At 34.9% G+C, this 18,950-nt stretch overlaps 1 protein-coding gene across 1 annotated transcript in view; it reads left to right on the top strand.

Annotated features, from left to right (window-relative positions):
• MMP16 (matrix metallopeptidase 16) overlaps nt 1-18,950 on the top strand; it is a 191,714-nt gene that overhangs the window by 95,157 nt on the left and 77,607 nt on the right. The window contains exons 4-5 of the mRNA XM_052788098.1: nt 3,611-3,733; nt 16,099-16,403. Of these exons, the coding sequence (XP_052644058.1) occupies nt 3,611-3,733; nt 16,099-16,403 (428 nt within the window). The remainder of the gene's footprint in view (nt 1-3,610; nt 3,734-16,098; nt 16,404-18,950) is intronic.

Genomic DNA, 18,950 nt, shown 5'->3' with positions numbered 1-18,950 from the left:
TGGAGCTTTTTAAAATTAAAACAAATTATTTCAAAAAAATTAATTAAACTCCAACAAGCAATCAAGAACATGGGAGACCTTGACCATATTATGTTAAAAGCAGCTATATTTGGAAGAAAATAGAAATGAATGTTTTATTTGTTAATTGCCCCCCCAGATGGAAGAGCATATTACACATGAAGTATTCCCAAATGTCATGAGCATTAATGATAACTACTGACAGAAGTCTTCCTCCCAGTCAGTGTGAGAACAATTCCTGTTTAAAAAAATATTAACATATTAAAAAAAAAAAAAAAGGAAAATTTATGTGCCAGAAGTTAACATTTTGCTTCATTTCTGTGCTAGAAAATACTGAACTCCAATACTAACCATGTAATAATTTGTTTAAAATTCTGACTGCTAAATTTATCTCAGCTAAGATCTGGGTGATAGATTTGGTGATAGTCCAACTCTTCAGCTGCAAATTGCATCTTTCCTTAAATTTTACTTGAAGATAATTTCCTGAGAGCTAGTGAACCACTTGTGCAAAGGCTTCCATTTGGTTTACGATGGGATTTATATTGTGTGTGAACCACAGTCGCAGTCCTCATGTAATAATAATAATAACATTAGTGGGCCAGACAGCATGACAACGTGGAACATCCCCTGCCCATCCAAACCAAGAAGTATGCAAGCATAATGTTCTTGATAGGTAGATACCACTTCAAATCAATGCAAGAACAAATTGTGACTGCTTGAATTTCATAACAGTTTATTTTGGACTACATTTTGTATTGCTAAAATCGGATTGTCAGTAGTTCTAGTAAGATAATACAATGTTGAATTTTGAATCCATGCTTCCTACTGTTCTTGACTTTTTGTATTAAATCTTAAGTGTAAAACATTTTATGCTAACATTATTTTCTGTAAAAGTATTGAGCCTTTGACATAACTTGAGAGATTATTTCAGTAACAGTTTTGAATTCACAACTTGGAATATTCAGAAATTTTTAAATTCACAAGTTGGAATATTTACACTTAGCTGCCCCTGGCTTGCCAATGAGCAAGCCCTGTTATTAAAATAGGTCTCCATCAGTTAAGCTAAATAATTTAAACTTTTTTTTTGGGGGGGAGGCCTAATTCAATTGATTTAAAGTCATTGCCCTTGAAACAATACAACTATAAGTGATATATTACATATTTTATACAAGACCCTGACATTTTTGTATGGTGTTCCTAACAAAATATAAGTTATTTGTTTTTGCTTTATTCCTTGCTTCTTTCTTTTGATGTAGTGGTATCACCTTAAGGTGAGAACACAGTTCTTTTGTTACATATATGTCTTTTTCTGCAATGTGTGTGAGCAGTTTCAACAGCATAATTTAAATATACCCTGTCATTAAAATGCATGGTAAATGTATGCTGATCTAACATGCACTGCAAAAAAGTATTACTGACAATATGTCTAAAAGTTTTCTGAGGTCTGAGCCAATTTTAATCTCATTTGCTGAAGTGTAAATAAGATATCATTTTACTAAGAGGAACAGAACTCCCCTTTGGTCTGTAATGAAGATCTGCTTCTTTCCTTAATTTTCTTTTTTTATTAGAGCAACTGAAACTTTTCAATAATATTTCATCCCAGAAATCACTAACATCTACTTTGTTGAACTGACACTTTTAAAAAAACAGAGGAACCTGAAGTAAAGTTGCAGGGTGTTTCAGCAAATACTGGTGGAGTAAAGTTTTATAGATTTTGCAGTGTTGTCTTTGCAGACACTAGGGAAGGAAGATTGTCTTCCTTGCAAATACAAGTAATAGTCAACTGTTTTATGTGCCATGCATACTTTGTAATTATTCTGACAGAAATTAGAGCAAATCATTCTGTGTTTCTTATTTGAAACAGATAACAATGAACTCAGTGTCTTCAGTTCAGGCAAATTCATAAGTTTTGGCTTCCCACTTGTACGATTTGATGGATGTGTCACCCATCAAAGTTTTTGCAGGCACTTCTATAGTGTTTATCAGCGCAAGTGGGGTGCAGTGACATCTTGGTACTATCGCTAAAATTCTATATTTTCCCACAGGCTGGTGAGCTTAACTCCTACTTATGCATTTAAACAATAGCTTGCTATATATCCTAGATACAGCATATATGAAGTGTTATAAGTCTGGCTGTACTGTAAAACCTCTTCACATGGATTTATGAAAATGAGTGTGGCTGATTTTGACTGCATTAGCCCATCTCTAAAAATTCACTCAGTATGCAGTATGGTTTGACTTGTATTAATAGGTTTAAAACTTACAATGCATATCTCATTCCTTGAGTACAGAACTGAAAAATCAATGATTTCATTAGATTATGTAGTTTTTTATACACACACACACACTACTCCTTTGTACTGCAAATATTCCATGGGGGTTTTTTGACAAAACAAGATTGTTTTCTTCATTTTGCATATATTGAACTACAAATGTCTACTGAAAAAGATGAAAGATGGTTGGCTGGGGTTTTTTTTGAGTTTTTGTTAACCTACACATGTTTTAGAAGTAGTCTGCGTTCTGAGATGACATTTCAAATGACTTTTCTGTCATCCAGTCATACATACATACAGCTGCTGTGTGTATATTTATTTATGAAACAATGCTTAAATGCCAGTTTAATGGTCAGAAGTTCATTCATGCAAGCCTGAATATAGGGTATGACTACTCCTGTGGTAAATACCATCAGAAAACTACAGCTTTTACATCAGTAATTATTTGGCATGATAGAAATAAAGTCAAATGAACTGGAAAAGTAACAGAAGAGATTTGTCTTTTATTTATGCAGTGAATGTCTTTAATCTTGCTATCTTCCTGATGGCAAATTATTCTGCTGAATAGCTCATATAATATAATAACTTCAGCTGAGTTTTGTTCACTTTTACTCAAACTAAATAACCCCTTATACTGTAAGTGAGGAACAGTTCAATGATACTGCTGTTGAACTCATGCTTTTGAATTAGGTATCATCCTAATTTTGACGTATTTGGAATGCTGACAAATGTGAAGTTTTTGAAATATTGGAAAACATTGAAATATTGAAGGCCACTGTAAAAATCAAGCACTTTTGTGGAAAGCCTGGTGCTGCTGGAATGGTCATTTTTGTTGTTTGTGATTTAGACCTTTTCAGCTTGATTTTGTGTAGAGCATTAAATATTCTTAAGCAGAATTTGTGAGTTAAATATCTCTACTAGGAGCTTACAGTTGCAATGAGATACTCTTCATTGTGTGGAAAAAGAGTAAGATAGAAGAACTTAACAGTATCATGAAGTTAGCAGTTTCAGTATCTTGAATTAAAAAAAAATTTCTGGCAGTTGACTGGACTTTTTGATTAAAGGCTTGTTTAAATATCATGACAACGAGACAAAAGAGAAGGATCACAGAATACAAAAAATAATTTAGGAACTAGTGATTTAACTAAATCTTTGTGTATATACTTTAACTTCACCTTCAGCAAGCAAGCTAGTAATACAGATCATAATTACTCTGACTGAATGTAACTTCAAAAAAGTATGATGTTTTTATTAGTTGGGTGCAGTGGTTATGATTTTTCTTTCATGTTGCTTTAACTATGTGGTGCTGTTTCTTGCAGCTGGATGAAGAAGCCTCGATGTGGTGTGCCTGACCAAACAAGAGGTAGCTCCAAATTTAACATTCGTCGGAAACGCTACGCGTTAACAGGACAGAAATGGCAACACAAACATATCACTTACAGGTACCAAGGATATTCATATAGATATATAAATGTCACTAGTAGTGCTGACTTTTAATTTAAAGTAAATATAAAATTCTGAAATATTTTTCAGTATTTTGAGGTTTATTATTAATATGTGATATAAAAAATGCTGATTTGGATACCTCTTGGATAAGTATGTATGTGCTACATAAGAACCAAATTATTTTCTTGGATTAAAATTGCATGCATATAGTAACCAGTAAATTCTCTGAAGCTTTCAGCATCAATTTAACTCCCAATATGTCTTTAACCTTACCTTTCAACCCTCTCGGCAACTTCTCAGGGAATATTGCTCTGAAACTGAAATCTGTAATGAAACTCAGGTCTCTAATTAAAGTATGTAAAATAGGTTATTGAAAAGAGTCAGTCTCTGCAAAATGTAGGTGCCTACAGGTCTGTTCTAAGTACAAATGAATTTGATTATAATTTGGTGAGTCACTGACCCAACCATTTCCTGCCTACGTGATGATGGGCACAGGGTTGTGTGCAGGGGGGTACATCTGTATAACTCTTGAGTCTGGCATGTAGTTTACAGAGTATGTTGCCTACTGTCAGAAATGATCTTTACAGGGAAAGTTAGATGCAAACCGTGTACTTGCTAGACCTCTGTCAACCAAAGAGTGTCATGTATGTAATATAAAATCTATAATTTGTCAGCAAACTAAGGATTCCTATACAGCCTGTTTGAAAATTTACACAGCCTCATTGGGATACCTGTAATATATAACAAGGGTAAGTTCTGAGGGGTAACACAGTTTTCAAATTCATTAACTGATGTTATTATTCATGAACCCATATAAGTATTACATTTTAAGTTCATAAGCTCTAATGGTCATATAGACTGTTCTTCATACCACAGTGAAGAGGTAATTTTATTAGTAACTCTGTGTCAATACTATGGCTTATGTGTGAATTGGAGAATTCTATTTTAAGACATTACACACTGATATAACTTCAAGCAATAGAGAAATGACTGCCTTGAGATTAGTATGTTGCGTTGGCTGGAGTCCTTTATTGTTAATGTAAATGTAACACATAGCTGGTTAGGATAAGAATGCCCACTTACAGCACTCTACATTTATCTGCATTTTAAAATTTAAATGTAGTGTGTGCACACGTATGGCAAGGCATGTATGGTCACCTACAAATATGTGTGGTTTTCTATCCCTCTGATTTGTACAGGGTCTGATTCTCCATTTCATTGCAGGATTTTTTACAACAGTCTAAATCCTGTCACTTGTATATCTTCTGTACTGTCACCCAAGGCATTAATCATAATAACAAACAAGGGTGCCTGGTATTAAACTATGTGGCAACTATCTAGTAATCTTTCTCACTTTGAAGAATTTATAGCAATTCTTTACCTCCTGCCTTCCCTCTTGTAAAATGTTCACTCTCTCACTTTGACAAGACCTCTAGTCAACCAAAGCTTTGAAGTGAATAAGCCTATAATATATTTCGTTGTGAATTACAGACCAAAAGACATTTAAAGTAGAAACCCCAAATTTTAGTAGAATAAAAAATACAATATTAATCTTTCTGAATTAAAAAAATAACTCAAAGCAAATAAGGGCAACAAAAAAGGAAATAAAATTCTTTACACCTCACCTGCTTCTCCTCACCTGCTTTGTTCTTCCCAGCAATTCCCTGCTTACAGGCTTAATACCAGTTAACTGAATGACATTTTAAGTTGCTTTGTTCCCTAAACTTTTGATCATATCTCTAGCATCACTTGTCTGCTCCATTTTTCTCAGTGCTATGTCACAGTCTCTTTATAACCTGCAGGTTTCCAGCTGCATTCTGTGTCTTCCTGGCCAGCTGAACCTTGTAGTCTGAAGTGTGCCTGCTAAGCAAGCTCGGTAATTCCTCCAATGAAAGAGTGATTTCTCCCTCATTTCAGTGTCTGCTACATCCTCCACTTTTCTGGAAAGCAAAACCAAAACCCCATAAAACCCACCCTCAAACCAAGCCCCACCCTGCCCCAGCCCCAGCCCCAAACAGAAACACAGAATAAACAATAAATAAGATGCCATCCATCACAGTTATCTTATCGTAGGACTGCACTTACCAGCTTTTCTGAACAGGAAGGGTCGTAGAAAAAAAAGTGTTTTGTGGACATACCCATTATGTTAAAAAGAGACCAACAGATGAGCAGAACATGGACCTTAACAGCAGTTAATGGGTTTTCCTAAAATATTTGGTGATTATTTTTTGCCAAGGATTTTGGAGTAGAGTAAGGCAAGCTTTTCAAATTTGCTCCTTTGTTGCTTATTTCAAGAAAATATTTAGTATAATACTGTAAATGTATAAACTCTTGTTTGACTCTGTGAAATACGCAGATGTGGGGTTCTTCTTTCTATGCATCACTGTCAAATAGGTGCAATACCAGCGCTGAGGGGAGCCCCTTGAACGATACCAAAAGCTACATTTACCACTTACTATCTGTCTGGCTACTTGGTCTTAGAGTATATCCTCAGATGCTCTATTTAAACGTAACAGTTATAACTTCAGGCAAAACATCAAGAATTTATTAACGGAAAAATAGAATTGAGATCACATATAAATGCATTTTAAATTGTATCTACTTATGTTTTTACTCTAGCATTTTCTGTCTGTCACTCATTTTTTCCCCAAGAATTTCTCCTGGCACCTGTTAAATTTAAATTAATTAATGTTGTTCAGAATATATTTCCTCTTTGATTGTCCCTGTAATCATGGGTAAGAGGATCAAAACAGATACATGTGACACAATATTTTTTCTACATTTCCATATTTTCAATTTGTAATTTTTGAAGCTGAAACACTACCCCAAAATTTCAAGATGGAGCTTCAGAGAAGCAACTTACTATTATAATTTTTATTAATTATGCCCTTTTTGGCAACATATTACCTTTTGGACTTAGGTGATAATTACTCTTAGAAAACAATATGTCTGCAGAGAGTATCAAAATGCAGATTTCCAATATTAGGAACGTCCGCATAGAATGGGCATTGTGCTGCATTAATTATACTTTCTCTCCCTCAGGGAATGCAGCTTTCTGCTTATTTGAACTGGTGAATAGAGTGTTAGAATTTCTGTTTCTAATGAAGTTACACACCAATATTACTTACTGTTCTTTTCTGCCTGGTATAGTTCATGCCGGTATACCATGTAAACATTATTAGTACTTATGTTATATACTAACATGATTTTTACAAAGAGAGAAACAGAAAGTGATTATTTGAACCTTTTTACCAGCCAGAAGAGTATAGGAGTGAAGGAGAACATCTAGAGTACATGAAAATTATAGCCCCATTACAGAACAGACTACAAAGATCTTAATGATATGGTGTTGATTCTTCCTTAGTGTTTTAGACTGTATCAAGTTACACAAGAATCTCTGAACATTATAAAGAGTCAGAGAAGAAATCTATGAAACCTATTAAGGGATTTTTTTTTTACTTTTTTTTTTTTTTAAGGGCATGTTTACAAGGACACTTATGAGTCTCAAAAACCAATCACCTTACCTATGGAAGTAAATCATGCAGCACTTTAAAGAAGCAACAATGTGAATCAATAAAGCAATCAGCTTTGTAAAAATAGAACATAAATGTTTATATGTCCTTTTTAGACAGAGAATTATTGAATATAAAGTAATCCTCATCAGAATTCTGGGCATACTAGTCATAATTTTAACTCCAGCAGTCAGTCATTGGTCAATTGCTCAGATTATTCAGTCTTCAGAACACTTTTGCAAATAAAATTGGAGAATGCTCTCTAATAAGCCAAGCTTTGCCTTGTATTACAACCATTACTTAGAACACATAACAATTTAAAATAAAAGAAAATAATAATTTGAAAGGTATGCTGCTTTATTTTGCCGAATTGAGGAAGAAAAAATCCCAATTTGATAATTCAGCAATATGTAAAAATTTAATTGGTGGAGGAAACTTAATTGTAGATGGTCAATGGCTTCATCCCATACTAACTAGAATTAATTTAATCTTTTTCTTGATTTCAGTGGGCATTGGGTCAAGCCCTAGATTAATGTGTTTTTCCTTTCTCAACAAGTTGAATACATCCTGGATTTCAGCTCTCCAAAGACTGACAGATGATGAAAGATTTGGACATGTCTAACTTTATGCTGCCCAGTTAAATGAATTAAGGCTAGCTGAGAGCTTCAGTATGCAATGAAAAGTCCTATCTATCTGGCTTGTTAACCATAGACTATGTTATTTCTATGGTCTGAATGATCCATATTGTGTGGAATATGGAAAGAGAATTATTCTTGGGTATTTAAAAGCCACACTGAAAAGTAAAAAAATACTGAATTAAGAAAAAACTTAGAAAACACTGTTGATTCAAAGTAGCAACAAGATTTTTTATAAAATAATATTTTGAGTATACTACTACAGAATAATATTTAAAAATATTTCCTAAATCAAGGAATTGCATACCTCATTAATCATATTTGTCACAAAGTCAGTATATGCTGAATTTCCTTGATTTCAGTTTGCTCATGAGTGAAAGAAGTTTAGATCTGTGTCCATATTGAAATGAGAACACAAGCTTTGCACTGTGATGACATTCACACTGCATTATTTTTTAAATATATGGCTGTACTATTTCAGCATCAAGACATGAGCATATTCAAGGCCAAGTGCCAGGTCCTGCACTTCGGTCACGGCAACCCCATGCAGCGCTACAGGCTTGGGGAAGAGTGGCTGGAAAGCTGCCCGGCAGAGAAAGACCTGGGGGTGCTGGTTGACAGCCGGCTGAATGTGAGCCAGCAGTGTGCCCAGGTGGCCAAGAAGGCCAACGGCATCCTGGCCTGTATCAGAAATAGTGTGGCCAGCAGGAACAGGGAGGTGGTTGTTCCCCTGTACTCGGCACTGGTGAGGCCGCACCGTGAGTGCCGCACCTCGAGTACTGTGTTCAGTTTTGGGCCCCTCACTACAGGAAAGACATTGAGGTGCTGGAGCGTGTCCAGAGGAGAGCAACCAAGTTGGTGAGGGGCCTGGAGCACAAGTCTTATGAGGAGCGGCTGAGGGATCTGGGGCTGTTCAGTCTAGAAAAGAGGAGGCTGAGGGGAGACCTTATCGCTCTCTACAACTACCTGAAAGGGGGTTGTAGTGAGGTGGGTGCTGGTCTCTTCTGTCAGGTGGCTGGAGATAGGACAAGAGGAAATGGCCTCAAGTTGCGGCAAGGGAGATTTAGGTTAGATATTAGGAAAAATTTTTTTACTGAGAGGGTTGTCAAACTTTGGAATGGGCTGCCCAGGGAAGTGGTTGAGTCACCATCCCTGGAGATACTCAAAAAGTGAGTGGATAGGGTACTCCAGGACATGGTTTAGGGGGCATGGTTAATGGTTGGACTCGATGATCTTGAAGGTCTTTTCCAACCGAAATGATTCTATGATTCTGTGATTCTATGATTCTATTTTCTTCCCATTAAAAATGAAAAGCATACATAAGGTGAAATAATGATTATCTGGGTTTTTTTCAGAGATGCCGAGAATGTCCTAACTTTAACAAATTTGTGAATAACTGAAATGTCTGAAAACTTTTCTTCAATACGCTAGCAATATTCTGTGCTTTAATTCGGTTGTACCTGACTAATATATTTTGAAACATGCCAGAAGCATTTACAGGATTGGGCTGCATTTTGATATAATTTTTCCCTATGTACATATGAGGCCTACAAGACATTAAGGCAGTGGAAATACCTAAATACATGCTCTAGAATCCTACTCTACCATTTTAAGTCACTAACAAATTTTGAATTAGAGCACATGGTAGTATAGAAAATGCATGCAGATTTATATTGAAAAGTGATACCTCCAGATGTGGAAAGCATTCTGAGTGGGATGGTGAAGAAGTTTTCAGGGTTCTCTGAAAACAGATGTTTTCAAAAAGACCCACCCATGAGTTCTTAGCATTCTTATTTACATATTTTGCTGGAATTCTGATGATTGACAGCTGCAAATCTAGAAAAATAGTAATTTGTACTAGACAGACTACTTATTTTCTACCATAAAGTTCTCATAAACTGTTGGACTACCATAGGGCTTCCATCCTTAAGGACTAATGGGACAAGGATGCTATGATTCCTGACACTAAGCATTAGCTTTTTGTAGTAAGCATAGATGCAGAATTAGATGCTAATTAAGGCTCTATTAAACATTCTTTTGTCATTATAACTGCATCTCCTACCAGCTTTCAATCAGAAATACCATTAAAAATGCAATTCTAGTCAACCTGATAATACACAGGAAGGTTTCCAGTATCTAGCTACCTGATATCTGCTAGTGCCGTTATAGGCAATGTTTAGGAATCTGAATAAAATGGAATACTTGAGTTCCTGAGGGTTGATTTAAGCATATTTATCCCTCTGTTAAAGCTTGATGCTTTCCCAAAGTCTAACTTACTAAAAGGAATGCTTGCCCTTTTCTTAAAGAACTGTTAGCAGTGTTATATACCTTAGGATTTCTAACCTCTGAATGTAAAGGGAGAGGACATGTAAAATGTACCTAATAAAAGCCAATTACATCACAGTGTGGCGATTCTAAAATTTATACAATGAAAAAAGTGTAGATAACTGTAATTGTGAGAGAGGATTCCTACATAACAATCAATTAAACCAATTAGTTATTCTTTTCCACACTGCAATTAACAAAAAAATGCTCTTCACTATATGTATTTTTAGTGTCAGTCTTCTTCACATAAAATTTGAATATTGTAGAATATCAGTTCTCATTTCTTTAATACTTACGTACTTCAGCGATCCTGAAACAATTAAATATTTGAATATCAACATGCTATAATTGTAAATGTTTATGTTGCATTTTAGTCATTTTAAATTAATTAGTAGTAAATTATGACATGGGATTACTTAGAACATCTTTCCTATAAAACCATTTATCTGTCAAGTATTTTGCTAATCTTGGTTTTGTATTTTGGAAATCTCATCTTTGTCAATTTTCCTTTCCTTTTAATGAATCATGGGGAGAATATTATCCATGAAACAGAAGAGGCAAGAGAATTATGAATTCTTTCCAACATGGCAGCAGTAGGTTGACTTTTAATGTGGTCACAGAATGAGAAAATCCAAAGCAATAGTTCTGACTTGGGTTTAATCAGCTGAGGCAGGAGCTATATGAACTAAGATCACATTTTGCATAAGAAACATTCTTAGGTTATAGCTACAAAGAGTTAGCAAAATGAGACTGGAAAGAAGTTGAAGCTAAGAAAACCCACATCAGTGAGAGATTAATGAAACAACTTGATAGAAAGTATCTCTAGAGAAATGGTGGTGCAAAATGAAATATATCTTTGACCAGAGGTAATCTATTACTTTCAATGAAAGTAACAGTGGGATTAAAAAAAAAAAAAAAAAGAAATCTTTGGTTCAGTTTAGGTTTGATTTACAGCAATGGCAATGAGAAGGTAGTTTCAACAAGTTATTCAAATTTAAGCTATGTTTCAATTCATTTTATCTATCTTAACTGTTTCATATCATACAGATCTATAATTGGCTTACTTCAAACAGATTACCGACTGCATCTTTTTACCTACTCAGTTGAATTTCCTGCTCTTTTATCTTCTGTGTGCTTTCTTTCTTTAGAATGGGGTTTCCATTTTGTGACTTTGCTCCAAGAAAATCTTGGAATTTTTGAGAGAAGTGGCATTGTAGAAATATTTTCCCCATTTATATTTAATAGAAATATTGATGTTCTAAAAAGAATAAAAGATCATCTTGCATCACTATAATTACCTAATAATTCTAAAAGCACTCATTAGTATCCAGTCTAATCAGCACAACAGCGTAGTAAGATATTCTTAATCTTGTACTCTGGATTAATGCACAAATGAGCATAGAACAAATTTAAAAACAGTATTATATGCAATAGAGAATAGAAGTATCAAAGTCTACAGGCCATGAAGAAGTCTGTCACTGAGTTATTACAACTCTTGTGGAGGCCATTACTGCTAAGGTAAGCAGGAATAATAAGCTTTATGCATTTTGAGCTTTGTTTAGCCTTTGCTGAACTGCCTCTTGGGTCTATCTTAGGTCAGAAGGGTTGATTTTATATGCAGAATTGTAGCAATTTATATGAAAAATATAACAAGCTGTTCTAATGACAGCTCAGGAAGGAAAAAAGGAAATAGTGAAATTTAATGGCAAATATGTGCTACTTAATGTACTGTATTTAAATTTCAGATGACCGATTTTACAGAGCCAAGTGAGGTATATCCTGACAGCCTTGCAGGGCTCCTGAAGCTGTTGCAGCCAAAAATGTGTCACTGAAACATGGATAATTTTTTTTGAGGATATTTTGGGAAAGGAGGGGGAGGGGAAGGAAAACCCAAATCTTTTCTAGAATCACTAGGACTCATAACTTCAGAATAACAGTCTCCAAAACAAGACTCTTAAGGCATCTGTAGAAATAGTAGATCAGTGTGAAAAGTGTATATCACTCGTGAAATCTCTTGTGCAAGACATGGATTTAAAAACTATAATGACTAAAGCAACTACTTGGTTGAAACCCATGTTTGCATCAAACAGCAATAATAGCCACAAAATACTGTATTCAATTGATACATGGCTGTGGTTGTCTGAGAATAACAGCCTTCAAAATTTATACAAAGCATCACTCAGCTTAGTAGTTTGTAAAAAATTACTTCGAAGTAAATATTTCATCTTACAGATCATCTTTTGCTTACTAAAGTACTTTCCCTTTGGAAGGAATTGTATGTTCTTCAGTCTATAAGGTTGCACTGCTGATCTGGTCAAGGTCAGCATTGGATCTTTCTCTCTAATGAACACCTTTTCTGTGAAATGATCACTAGACTTGGAGGTTAGGAAAGTAATATTTAGGAAATATTGTTTTCTTATTGTGATGGTCTTTGTCTTGCTATGCTGCCACCTTGCAATAGGAGTGGTTCTGAGTTGGTATGTCCTTCACTTATTTTTACTTGAGCTCCATTATCTGGACATGCTTAGTGCAAGATACCCAGTTCCTTTTTCTGTTACCAGTGACAGTTACCACTATTTTAGGTGACTGCTGGCTGTAAGATGTAGAGCCAAATGTAATAGGAAAAGGGTTCATATAAGACTATTTGCTATTGCAGTGATATTTCTAAACTGAAGACTTTTAAGTCCTAGAATCTCTGGTAGTTGAAACATTGTCTGTATGGACTGATCTTCTTCCTGTACTTCCCCTTTGGAGGTTATATGATCACCACCATAACAGAAATGTAAAATAACTTGGATTTCATATGCCTACATTGATGAATTATTCTAAGCAAAGTTCCCAGCTAGACAACTTCAACATTCGTATTATACACAGTATTGGCTTATGTTAAACACATTAAAATGGACAATCATTTTCTGGAAATACTCTTATATTGGAATAACTACTGATTTATTTCGTTTCTTTTAGAAGCTACATTTTTCAGTATAATCTTACCCTCTCCAGAAGGTTGTTGTGGAAGCCAGAGATCTGTCTTGTTTTAATACAGAATGTATGCTTTGAAAAATCTTTCCTCTTGACAATGAATCTTGAGATGTAGGATGCTATTTCAAAAGTAATTCAGTAGCTGAATCCCCTGGAAAAGGTCTCCCATCATGGGTAGTCACCCCTAGTTAATGTGGGTGAAACTAGCACAATGGCCTATTTTTCCATTTGTAATCAAGGACTAATACTTAATTCTGTGCATGAAAAGCAAGAAAATGTGAAGTGATATGGTTTAAAATATGACTCAAACCCTTTTAGACCATGTAATTCATCCACCAAGTAATTTACCACCAATTCAAAATTCCGATCTGTTTTTATCCATTTCCTAACGTCACATATCACATCACAGCATAAGACCATCCTTTTGCTGTTTACATAAACCCAAAGCGTGACTTAGACCCACTACTAAGATTCCTAAATACAAAACAATAAAAAAACCCCCCAACTATATCTTTCAGATGAACTTTTCCTACATCAAAATATCAGTTTTGCTAGACATATTCTATTTTCTATGAAAGCCCATTGTTTTATTTGCTGTATTCATTATATGTAGCAAATAACAGAGGCTCTAATCCTTCAAGGCGCTGTGCTTGAGAAAATTTACGTGCTTTAGAAAGCACACTGCAGGACTGACTAAGAGAAAATTCATCAGCTTTGTAAGTGGTATTCTTAGCATAGCAACAGGTTAACTGTTGTCAAGTTTTTGGTAGTGGCAGTGCAAGTGTGCCTTTGTGAGATGTTTTGATTTAGTGCCACATGACACTCTGGTTGTAAAATACTGTACATTCTCAAGGGGCACAGGATGAGTAGCTTATGAACTTGCTAACTGAACATGTCAAAAAAGTAATTCACAAAGGAGGGAGCTTTCAGAGAGAAGTTCTGCAGGGATGATAGTTGGTCCAGTGCATCCAATATTTTTTTAATCACCTGAAAATCAACACAACACTGATCATAAAATTACTGAGGAGTAAATAACTATGAGGAAAGGGCATCATACAAAGCAATTTGAATCACTTCACATTTACATCATATAGGGTAAGGCTGCCCCTACAGATCAGAGTACTTTTTCTCTCCGACAGCAAGATCAGTACAGCAGTACTTTGTAGTTCTGACAGAGTCAGTATTAAAAGAACATTGCAAAATTGGAGTGAGTTCAATAAAAATCACAGAAAATATTTATTAGACTGGAGAAAATGTCTTATAGTAAGAGATTTAAAGAGTTCAAACTTTTAATTTCAAAGAAACAACAAAAAGGTAATGACTTTGCAGTGCAGAAATGTCTTCTAAATGTCTTTTTTAGGGGGGAAAAATGTTCTTAAAGCTCATGTATGTGGAAGAGAAAGGCAGAACAGGAACCAGTGTTACAAACCAAACAAATAAGAGAATAAGCACAAGTATGTAATGACTGGTTAAATCATCTTTGGAACAAAAGATCAAGGGAAGCAGTGGATTCCCTCAGTATATTATCTTCTAATCTGTCATACCTCTTTGGAACATCCATACTAGCTAAAAAGAAATAATGCTTTGGTTAGACTAGCATTATTGGTCTCAACACAAGAATATTTTTGAGTGGAAGTCAAAACAGGTAACTTTATGTTTTTTACATGAATCTACGAACAAAATATTATATATGTGAAGTCAAATCTATAAAATTAGACTTGAAGGATTTATTTCCATTTATATAAACTTACAATACCATATAATCAAGCACATTTAATGCACCAAACAAGTCAATCAGTCCAGGTTTATTCATGAAAATATTTTTGTTCTCCATTAACATGCCATGCTGTGTAAACTTACATAAATCTTACAGATACTCTAGAACTATGTAATTTCTGAAATTTGTGCTGGACATTCAGTCAAGCACATGTCAAATGAAAAAAGAGCATCTGATTGCAGCAGTTTCAGAACAGACACAAACCTAATGGAGTTTTTGCTGGCCATATGAACTGAGTAAAAATGATGGAGGAAATTGGATAGGTCTGAAATTGATTATTGCCATTCTTTTCTTGAATTCAATAATAAAAATAAATAAAATTTTTTAAAAGGATGATCCCACTATAATTTACTAGTAACTGTGACTCTGAACTCAACTGTAATTCTGATGGGTTTTTGCCTGTTATGTGTGTCATTTGAAGAAGTAGTGGAGAATGAAATTTCTGTTTAAATATATATTTATGAATTAGCACATAATTATCTTCTGTAAAATTATTTCTCTGATGAATTCTACAGTTTTATGTAAGATTTATAGAAGTAATCAGATCATAAAAGGACATCTTAGCCTATATTGAATTAAAAAAGCTTTGTTTCTGATAAGGAATTATCTATCCAGTTACAAATGCAACAAGAACTCTTTTTAAGGCTTTGTGAATACTGGTTGGTGGTCACAGAATGGAGCTCTGCTGTTGTTAATGTACTCACTAAGAAGTTAAAATTTCATTTAACTGGAAACACTTCTTCTGATCAGAAATGACATGCTGTTCTTTAGCTGTGAAGGATTCTAATTGTTGTCCAGGAGGTAAACAGTCAGTGGTTGATTAATCTGGTTATCCCACTGTTAAGAATTTTTCATTTTAAAATATTTTTAATCTTCTAAAAATAAGATTTTTGTACTGCTGAGTGAAACCTAGCTAACATATAATAAGTGCTAGCATAAAGGGCTACGCAGATTGACACAATAATTTCACACCAGCTTGCTTAAAAATACTCTTCTTAAAGGATATAATGCTAGACTAGCACGTTTTATTAAAAGCACAGTGCTTTTAATAATTAGGGGGAAATAGATGTAAGCAGTGTCACTTAGCACTTGCAAATTTAATCTATTTAACGTTTCTCTGTTTCTTTCAGCATAAAGAACGTCACTCCAAAAGTAGGTGATGCTGAAACTCGTAAAGCCATTCGCCGTGCCTTCGATGTGTGGCAGAATGTAACTCCTCTAACGTTTGAAGAAGTTCCTTATATTGAATTAGAAAATGGAAAGAGGGACGTTGATATTACAATCATTTTTGCATCAGGTTTTCATGGAGACAGTTCTCCCTTTGATGGGGAGGGAGGATTTTTGGCTCATGCATATTTCCCTGGGCCAGGAATTGGGGGAGACACTCATTTTGACTCAGATGAGCCATGGACTTTGGGAAACCCCAATCATGATGGTAAGAGAAGATTTCAGTATAAACAAAATAAATAAATGGCATGAATTTTCAGCTAAAAGAACTATTTCCATGCTTCCCTGTCCCTGAAGTCACACAGTTTTCTGTCCTGAGTTCACCTTACTTTAGAAATATCTTCGCTTGATTGGTCTATTAGAATCTGAGGCAGAAAAGTTTCTGTCTAAATGTAAGTCACAGTATGAAAATGTGTTTCTCTTGAAAAACATTGGATTCTTTTTAGGAACCTTTGTGTTCATTCAAATATTGTACTGTTGAATATTTACATAAACTACTTTAACTTTGAAATTGTTTGCCATATAGATCTTATTTAGGTTTAGGAAAAATGTGGAATGTTCTTTAGCAGTGATATAAGAGAGGTTAAGAAAAACTGAGACTACCCACCATTACAGTGGATACCAATGTACATAAAACCTAGTCTTCTCCAGTTTTTCTTTATGGTGGTACAGTGGCAGCATTTAAAGTCAACTCTTAAAGATGCCATTCCAAGAACAGAGTTAGTGTTTTCCAATCACTTTTGAACATCTTTTGGAGTTGTTAATTCCAACAATAATTCCAATTTACTTAAGCTGCACATTCCCTGTAGCCAAATAAATGACTACGTAGTGTGCTTGACGTACCTAAAATTTACCAAATCAAGATTAAAGATACTCTTTAAAGTTACTTTTCACAGAAATATAGTCTGGCCCTTGCCGAGCTCCAAATTCATGTGACTAAATCACTGCCATTATCTAGGAAACCTAATTTAAAGCTAGCCTTTGCATCTCTGCAGAACAGTATTGAAGAAGAGTTTTTTGTAGACATACTCTGTGTTTGATGCTTTGATGCTTTGACAGGTTTTGGTTCCAAGTAGCCTCAGTTGTCCTAGTAGATCTCTCTAAGCCAGTTACAGAGTTGAGAGAGTCTCTTCAGCAAACAATGATGCACAAAAGATGATTCACAGATGCACAAAGAGGATGTTTCTGGCATACAAAAGATGATAAAGATGACAAGAAGTGCAGAACTGTTGTCTTTCAATGTTACACTGAATTTGTGAACAATGAGAGGCTTTATCTAATTCATTTCCTTTCCCTTTCTCACCTGAGATCTTCCAAGTAAAATTCAGAGCTTTTTATGTAGCAGTATTTGTAGCCTGGAGTTTGCAACAAAGCTTTAAGTTAATACTTCAGGAGTATAAACACGGTATTGTGACTGTTCTAATGGTGCAATACTTATGCTGTGCCAGGGTCAGTGAAGCAAGAGCAGTGTACTGCACTGTGAAAGCCCTTAGTAGTATAATGGGTTCAAGAAGCTTATTTCTTGTGGACCAAGCCCTAGATTCTTACTGGAGCAAAATCTGTGGTATTGCACTGCTCATATTTGCCCTTTTCACAAGTTTAGCTCAAAGAAACAATAGTGGGAATCTTCTGTTTGTGCAGTTCAGTCAGTCACAGCATAGTGAGGCTAAAATTAAGGTGTTTTTATGGGCCTCAGTGGGAGACCAACACTGCACATTATGTTGTGTGTTTTTGGAGCTATTACTTCAAGCACTCAGAAAAATCTACAGGCATGTGTATGTTGAAGTCAAGGTGTCAATTTAAAATGTGATAACTCTTTTGGAGCAGTTCCACATATGGATACTTTTAGTCTGTATGAAATTGTGCAAACTTCTGGCTATCTCCTTCTCCTTTAACTTAAATAATTTTCAGAGTGCAAAAGGGCACTTATGTCTTTATATGCCTTTTTGTGGTTGAGTTTTGTAGAGCAGTTTTCAAAAGCTATGACTTGTATTAAAAAATTTTAAGATATTTTGAAGGAAAAAAATCAAGTGAAAGTAAAATACTGTCACTAAAATCATGCTTTCATGGTATCTTAGAACATTGAACTTTTATTAAAAAACAGTTTTGCTATCTATATCATGAAGGTTTAATAGGTATCACTGGAAATTTACTCTGCAAATTTAATAACTTACGTAGTTTGGTGTGCTCATGTATACTTTTTGAGGGAGACATATTCCTGTTAGAATGGAATAGTCAAGGTAGACAACCCAGGATATTTTATGACTGGAAAATTTGTGCAAAATACATGATGACTTAAATAAATATCTTACCAATGCAATTTTTCTGAAGAATTTTGGCAACTCCTAGTTTCATTGGTGAGTTGGTATGAACCACGGATCTTTGGTCATAGCTATTGTCCAGACAAAAGCCTTATGTCATTGTAACTCTAGAAATAGCAACATATGTGCAGTTGATGTGTATATGCAGAGTGCCTATTTGTCTGATCAGTGATTTCTAGGTATCAGGTAGGCCAAGTTCTGCTGATGATCTACTGCATTAGCTTACATCTAGGAATCCTAAAAGAACATCCAGATTATTTTTTTTTGTGACTGGAAAAAATTTCTGGGTTGAAAAAGAACACAAGCATGATATTTGGGATTGACAGGAAGAAAAGACTTAAGCTCTCTTAGGCTTCCTATCATCTCGAGCTCAGTCTCAGAGCACTGAAAAGCAGAAGGTTGAAAAATATATTTATGATCTTAGCTATGAGCCA

Source organism: Harpia harpyja, chromosome 5, assembly GCF_026419915.1.
Source record: "Harpia harpyja isolate bHarHar1 chromosome 5, bHarHar1 primary haplotype, whole genome shotgun sequence".
Lineage (NCBI taxonomy): Eukaryota > Metazoa > Chordata > Aves > Accipitriformes > Accipitridae > Harpia > Harpia harpyja.
The sequence above is the reverse complement of the archived record's forward strand: the minus strand, read 5'-3'. Positions and strand labels throughout refer to the sequence as shown.